At 40.7% G+C, this 7,577-nt stretch overlaps 1 protein-coding gene across 1 annotated transcript; it reads left to right on the plus strand.

Moving 5' to 3' along the window:
* Nucleotides 1-4,595: 4,595 nt before the first annotated feature.
* On the plus strand, nt 4,596-7,357 carry prlh2 (prolactin releasing hormone 2). Its single transcript, XM_041882086.1, has 3 exons — nt 4,596-4,680; nt 4,893-5,106; nt 7,081-7,357. Exons 2-3 carry the CDS (start codon nt 4,908-4,910, stop codon nt 7,287-7,289), a joined length of 408 nt encoding a protein of 135 aa, XP_041738020.1. The 5' UTR covers nt 4,596-4,680; nt 4,893-4,907; the 3' UTR covers nt 7,290-7,357.
* Nucleotides 7,358-7,577: the final 220 nt, after the last annotated feature.

Here is a 7,577-nt window from a genome sequence, read left to right on the forward strand (position 1 = left end):
GAGAGGCAGAAATATCATTGGCCACAGGGCTATAATCAATGTCCCAGGGCAACGTAGGGGTAACATCACCCTTTGCGCTGCCATTTCACAGCATGGGGTTCTCCTCCGTCATGCCAAAATGGGCCTTTACAACACACCTCACATTCTCGCATTTTTGGACCGATTGCACCACATCGTCACAGGAGGTAATGAAATGCACCAGATGCAATACACTGTCATCTGGGACAATGTGTCATTCCACCGCTTTGCTTTGGTCCAGAACTGGTTTCAACACCATCCACAGTTGACAGTACTATACCTTCCACCATACTCTCCATTTCTAAACCCTATCGAATAGTTTTTCTCTGCATGGCGGTGGAAGGTTTACGATCTCCAGCCCCAGGCTCGGGTACCCCTCATTCAGGCCACGGAGGACGCCTGTGACCAAGTCGACGCCGCAGCTGTGCAAGGATGGATTCGACATTCAAGACGGTTCTTCCCGCGTTGTCTTGCTAATGAGGATATTGCTTGTGATGTTGATGAAATTCTCTGGCCAGATCCAGCTAGGCGAAGAGATAATGTATAGTATGTTTACTGTAGTATTTTCTGTACAATATTGTCCGTTTTTTTTCTTCAGATTATTCTTTATGTTTGTTGTTGTTATTTACTGTAATTGTAACCTGTACTGGATACAGTATTTAACGTTTGTCTGTTGTTTGCTGAGCTAACAGTGTTATGCACACTACTGTAGTAGCATGAAAACTGGGACATTTTGTTGTGATTCTCCATGTTGACATGTTGACTGATTTGGGTATATGGAGAGAAATAAATGATATTTTCCTCAGTCTGCAGCATTGGTCTTGTGTAGTGTTTGTATAGTTGCACTTTCTCTGTGTACTTCATTTACAGTACTCTAATCACTGAGAATTAGACTTGCTAAAAGTGTTTTAGGTTAGCAACAGCAGTTCAAAAAGATTGAAGTCATATGAAATGTGTGTGTTTCGTATGGTAACAAAATATAGTTTTTATGAAGTTGTGTATAGTTTTGACAAAAGTGTTCCATTTTGCAAATGATCTGAAGTGTTGTGCAAATTGTGTGTAGTGTTTTGACGAAGCGGGCCCTGTTTTCAAAATTGTGCTTAAACAATTGAAAAAAACTAATGTGCAATGAGTGTGTGGTAAAACTAATTGAGGCAGGATTTGACCAAACATTGAGAGAGGCCTATGACGTCTTTAGCCTAGAGTGGGAGAGAAGGGCAGTAGTGTTGGATTATCAGGGATCAACCTGACAATCTATCTGAGCTCATGCTAAGCACACACATTTTAAGGGGCACAACATACCTTATATTTACATTTTAGTCATTTAGCAGACGCTCTTATCCAGAGCGACTTACAGTTAGTGAGTACATTTTTCATACTGGCCCCCCGTGGGAATCGTACCCACAACCCTGGCATGCTGTACCAACTGAGCTACATCCCTGCCGGCCATTCCCTCCCCTACCCTAGGCCAATTGTGCGCCGCCCCATGGGTCTCCTGGTCGCGGCCGGCTACGACAGAGCCTGGATTCGAACCAGGATCTCTAGTGGCACAGCTAGCACTGTGATGCAGTACCTTAGACCACTGCGCCACTATATCCTTCACACTCAACTGGAGGACTGCGGACCGGATCCGGACCCAGAACGGGGTCTATACGGACCGCAGGTATCATATAAACACACAAGACATGGAAGAATGCATAGAATTGAAGGAAATTAGCTGTGAAAAAAATCAAAAACAAATCTCTGTCTGATGCAAAATGTGTAGATTTGTGGGAAAATAGCTTTAAAACTGCAACATTTTCTCTGCCAACAAGTGGGGTGTGAACAGTCGCATGGGTTGCATTTTTACATTTACATTTTAGTCATTTAGCAGACGCTCTTATCCAGAGCGACTTACAAATTTGTGCATTCACCCTATAGCCAGTGGGATAACCACTTTACAATTATTATTATTTATTTTTTTTTGGGGGGGTAGAAGGATTACTTTATCCTATCCCAGGTTGCGAGGTGGGGGTGTGTTACTACGCCGATAAATTACATTATCCTTTGCCACCTAGGAAATTTGTGTGACCTGACATCTCTCAAATAGTGATTGAGTACCCCTGCTGTATATCTATGGGGCACAACATGTGTTATAATTTTTTATTTAACCTTTATTTAACTTGGCAAGTCAGTTAAGAACAAATTCATATTTACAATGACGGCCTACACCAGCCAAACCCGGACGACGCCCTATGGGACTCCCAATCACGGCCGGTTGTGATACAGCCTGGAATCGAACCAGGGGGTCTGTATTGACACCTCAAGCACTGAGATGCAGTGCCTTATACCGCTGCGCCACTCGGGAGCCCGTCATAGCATGTGCATATGTTATTTTGAGCTATTTGTGTGCTTGATATTTGTGGATATAAAGGGGTATTCTGCTGCTCTTTGCATCTGACATAATAGATAAGTCCTATTTTATTAGTAAAATGATGGCCTCATATTTTGGGAGCAAAGAAATATGAATAATTAACAGCAGTTCAATACAGTTTAAAATGGTGTGGTGAGAATGTATTGGACACACCTCAAATACATTTTGGCCATGACTGCCCAGTAGCTTGAATCTTGGGCAAAATCAGATAGTGGTTGTGTATCTGGTGGAAGTGTCTCATATTTGTTTTGTTGAAAATGAGAGCTCCTCGTCATAAATCAATATGCATCTTCAAGCATTAAGCCTCAATTTGGTCTCCGGCTGCAAATCCGAGCCATGATTATACATCCTCTGGCAGTAATTTAGTTATTAGCACAGCCATCCTCTCTTGTTGGGTGAACTGTTACTTACATCATGGCATCTGATCCTCTTCAACAGGGCAATAATGGCTGTCCTAATATATGGAGGAGAACCAAACTGCTTCCCCCAAGTGAACCGTGCCTCACCCATACTAAACAGGCCAATGACGTACTACAATATCCACCAAGAGTTTTGAATTAAGAGCTTGGAATTATGAATAATGCCACTGTCTCAATTGTGTGCTTATGAATAGTGACTGATTTTTTGAAAAAATTTTGTTTACAGATTTTTTTCTTACAAACTGCACCAAAAATATTGTATTAGGGGTGACCAGGAGCAACATAAACGCAACATGCAACAATTTCAAAGATTTTACTGAGTTACAGTTCATATAAGGAAAATCAGTCAATTTAAAACATTCATTAGGCCCTAATCTATGGATTTTACATGACTGGGAATACAGATATGCATCTGTTGGTCACAAATACCTTTAAAAAAAAGGCCAAGAGTGTGCAAAGCTGTCATCAAGGCAAAGGGTGGCTATATGAAGAATCCAAAATATAAAATATGTTTTCATTTGTTTTTTGGTTACTACATGATTCCATATGTGTTATTTCATAGTTTTGATGTCTTCACTATTAAAAAATGTAAAATAAAGAAAAAACCCTTGAATGAGGTGTGTCCAAACTTTTGACTGATAGTGTATATCATCTTTATTTAGATATACTCTCACTGGACCTAAACTCTTATAAAAAAGGGTTCCAAAAGGGTTCTTCGGCTGTCCCCATAGGAGAACCCTTTTTTGTTCCAGGTAAAACTCTTTTGGGTTCCAGGTCGAACCGTCTGTAGAAAGGGTTCTACATGGAAGCCAAAAGGGTTCTACCTGCAACCAAAAATAGTTCTTCAAAGGGTTTTCCTATGGGGACAGCCAAAGAACAGTTTAAGGTTCTAGATAGCACTTTTTTTTAAAGAGTGTAGTCATGGGCCTGAGGCCAAAGCTGCCATCGTCTTTTTTGACATTTCAGTTTTACTCTGAACTTCTCCTCCTCCTCTGCAACCGGACTGTCACCTGTGACTCATCTCTCTGACCTAGCTGTGCTTTTGTCATCACATTATGGATGTTTGGACATTAACTGTGCAAACTCATTGACACCACACTCAAGAGAATATCACTCTATTGAAGTTTTGTACTTGAGCATTCATCAATTTGTTAATGTATGTGAATATTCACATCACCAAAGAATGTAGGCCTATGACATAAACATTTACTATGTTGCATTGAAGTAATGGTCCAGTGTTTCAGATTTCAATGACCTATAATTAATTATAATATGAGTGAATTTTATTAGACATACACAAGTTCATTCATTGAAAATGATACTCAGTGATCTGTTTTACACTATCTGGTTGGTGCTATGACAACAGTAGGACTTGTCGATACTTATCAAGATGATTGATGCATACCCGCCTCCACAGCTCTGGTTCACTGTCTTGTACTCGAAATAAAGGTCACCAAAGCGGGTCTACTAACTAAGTTAATGTTGACTCCTTGATGGAGTGCACAGCGGCGTGCCATGGACCAGGAAAACTGCAACCCAAAAGCCCCATTACCTTACTTTTTCATTCTTAAGGGATAAGGAGATTTGTAAGAAGGAGGGGACGGGGAGGAAGTGGTGGTGACGATATCCACCGGAGTATCCTATGTGACTGACGTTCTTGAGTCATCATTTAACATGGGTAGTCCGGAATATATAAATTCGCGCTCACACCCTTCCAGCTAATGAAGAACCTGGCATGAGGAAAACTCTCCACCGACCCACCTCAACAAGCTACCAAAGTTTACGTTAAGTTGAAACTGGTTGTGTGCTCTCCACTTTTATGTATAAAAGGTGAACATATATTTAGGATTATAACGTATTTATTCAGTTATTAGTTAGCCTTGTGTCAGAGTAGATAATTCATTGGTATATGTCTGTTCTAAGATTACACATCGGTGCGCAATTACGCACGAATTAGGCTAATTCAAAGTATAGGACAATATTACATTGACACAAGCCTAAAGTCGGGTTTAACTACTTATCTTTACCTTTACGTCATTTAGAAAACACAACGGACCATGTGCAGTGCCTTGCCATCCACAATGATACCTGAGACTACAGCCGCATGCCCAGTGATGGCGAGAGAGTGTGTCCTGGGGTCCCGCTGGCTGACGGCTGCGCTCACGATGCTGCTGTTGCTCTCCACGACGGTCACCTGCGTTCACAGTACCACAGTGGAGCACGACTTTCACATCGTCCACAATGTCGACAACAGAAGTAAGTTGACACACATTTTATTATCGAATAAGTGAATGATTTGTCTTCATAAGCATTGGATTTTATCTTGAAAGGTGACATTGATGACACATTGGATATTACACAAAGGATATCACACATTGTTTTTTATAAAATTATATATTTTTTATGTTATAATTAATATAAATAAAATGTCAGATTTCAAACCTATTACAGATGGCTTATAAAAGGTTTGTAAAATTTGTTCATAAACTAATTCAATCATAATAAACAAATGTAAGAATTTTGAATGTAACACACCACTGATAATGTGATATGATTTATAATTGTTTCAAAAATAAATTAGGTTAATTTGTAATATTATCTAGATTTTCAACATCTTAGTTTTGGATTTGAAAATGTTTTTTAATGATTGATATGGTATTTATAAATTAAACATTCACAGTTTACCTGACTTATACATTCTAAAACTTTCATAGAAGACTTTAATGTAAAGTGTTGCCTAAAAACTATCAACAGTATCCACTGCCTGATGAAAAGGTGACATCCACTTTTAGGTTATTGTTCATACCAATAGCCTAAAATGGTATTGTTCATATCAGGTTATTGTTCATACCAATAGCCTTATACCAAGTAATGATATTGTTCGTACCAGGTTATTCAATAACCTAACAAGAAATGGTATTGTTGTTCTTACCAGGTTATTGCTCATACCAATAGCCTAACAATAAATGGTATTGTTCATACACAATGTTCATCCCACATTTCTTGGTATTGGTATGAACAATACCGTGATATGAACAATAACCTGGTCCTTTAGTGCATTATCACTAGTTATGGAACAGCAATATGAGGGGTATTACTACTGTTTACGCATTAAGGTACAACTGTGGACTTTGTGGACAGGCATTTGTGTGTGCTTTTAAGAAAGAGAGAGAGAGAGAGTGTGTGTGTGTGTGTGTGTGTGTGTGTGTGTGTGGGGGGGGTTACAGTTCATAGAAGGAGTTACAGTTCATAGAAGGAAATCAGTCAATTGAAATAAATTCATTAGGCCCTAATCTATGATTTCACATGACTGGGCAGGGGCGCAGCCAATGGTGGGCCTGGGAGGGCCTGGCACTTGGGAGCCAGGTCCACCCACTGGGGAGCCAGGCCCAGCCAATCAGAATGAGTTTTCCCTCACAAAAGGGCTTTATTACAGACAGAAATACTCCTCAGCAATGCCCCTCCCCCTCCTCAGACGATCCCGCAGGTGAAGAAGACGGATGTGGATGTTCTGGGCTGGCATGGTTAAATTTGTTCTGCGGTTGTGAGGCCAGTTGGATGTACAGCCAAATTCTCTAGAGCGACGTTGGAGGCGGCTTATGATAGAGAAATTAACATTCAATTCTCTGGCAACAGCTCTGGTGGACATTCCTGCAGTCAGCATGCTAATTGCACGCTCCCTCAAAACTTGAGACATCTGTGGCATTGTGTTGTGTGACAAAACTGCACATAATAATAATAATAATATGCCATTTAGCAGATGCTTTTATCCAAAGCGACTTACAGTCATGTGTGCATACATTTTTTTTTGTGTATGGGTGGTCCCGGGGATCGAACCCACTACCTTAGCGTTACAAGCGCCGTGCTCTACCAGCTGAGCTACAGAGGACCACATTTTAGAGTGGCCTTTCATTGTCCCCAGCACAAGATGCACCTGTGTAATGACCATGCTGTTTAATCAGCTTCTTGATATGCTACACCTGTCAGGTGGATGGATTATCTTGGAAAAGGAGAAATGCTCACTAACAGGGATGTAAACAAAAAAACATTGTGAAAAACATTTGAGAGAAATAAGCTTTTTTGTGCATATGGAAAATATCTGGGATATTTTATTTCAGCTCATGAAACATGGGACCAACACTTTACATGTTGCATTTGCATTTTTGTTCAGTGTATATTCAAACCTTAGCTTGATGCTTCCACTTATCCTGTGTGTCTTGTCTTTGTCAGGTCCAGAGATAGATCCATTCTGGTACGTGGGGCGTGGGGTGAGGCCCATCGGGCGCTTTGGGAAGAGGCAGAGCGGAGGAGGGGGCAACGGAGGGCTCAGACACCCTGGGCCCGTGGTCAGCACACTGGAGATTCTCCTCAACATCATCAGGAACCAGGAGAACATCGGGAAGACACTTAGCGGAGAGGACGCCGACTGGTTACCATGACAACATGCCCGGCCGCTCGCCACCCACCATATGTGTCTGTGAACATGTCTTTTTTATTTAATCAAGGATTGTCCCCCTTTCTCTGTCTCTATCTCCTTTTTCTTTCTTTCTTTCTTTCTTTCTTTCTTTCTTTCTTTCTTTCTTTCTTTCTTTATTTATTTTCAAGGTTTGCTCTCAAGCCTACAGTGTGTCTTAGTCTAGGGACCTCTAAACTGGCTGACCAGTTGTAGTCTGTATGGTAGATACTGAGAAATGCAATCTATATTGATTAATAAATGAAGATAGTCT

Source organism: Coregonus clupeaformis, chromosome 7, assembly GCF_020615455.1.
Source record: "Coregonus clupeaformis isolate EN_2021a chromosome 7, ASM2061545v1, whole genome shotgun sequence".
In the NCBI taxonomy this organism is placed as follows: Eukaryota; Metazoa; Chordata; class Actinopteri; order Salmoniformes; family Salmonidae; genus Coregonus; species Coregonus clupeaformis.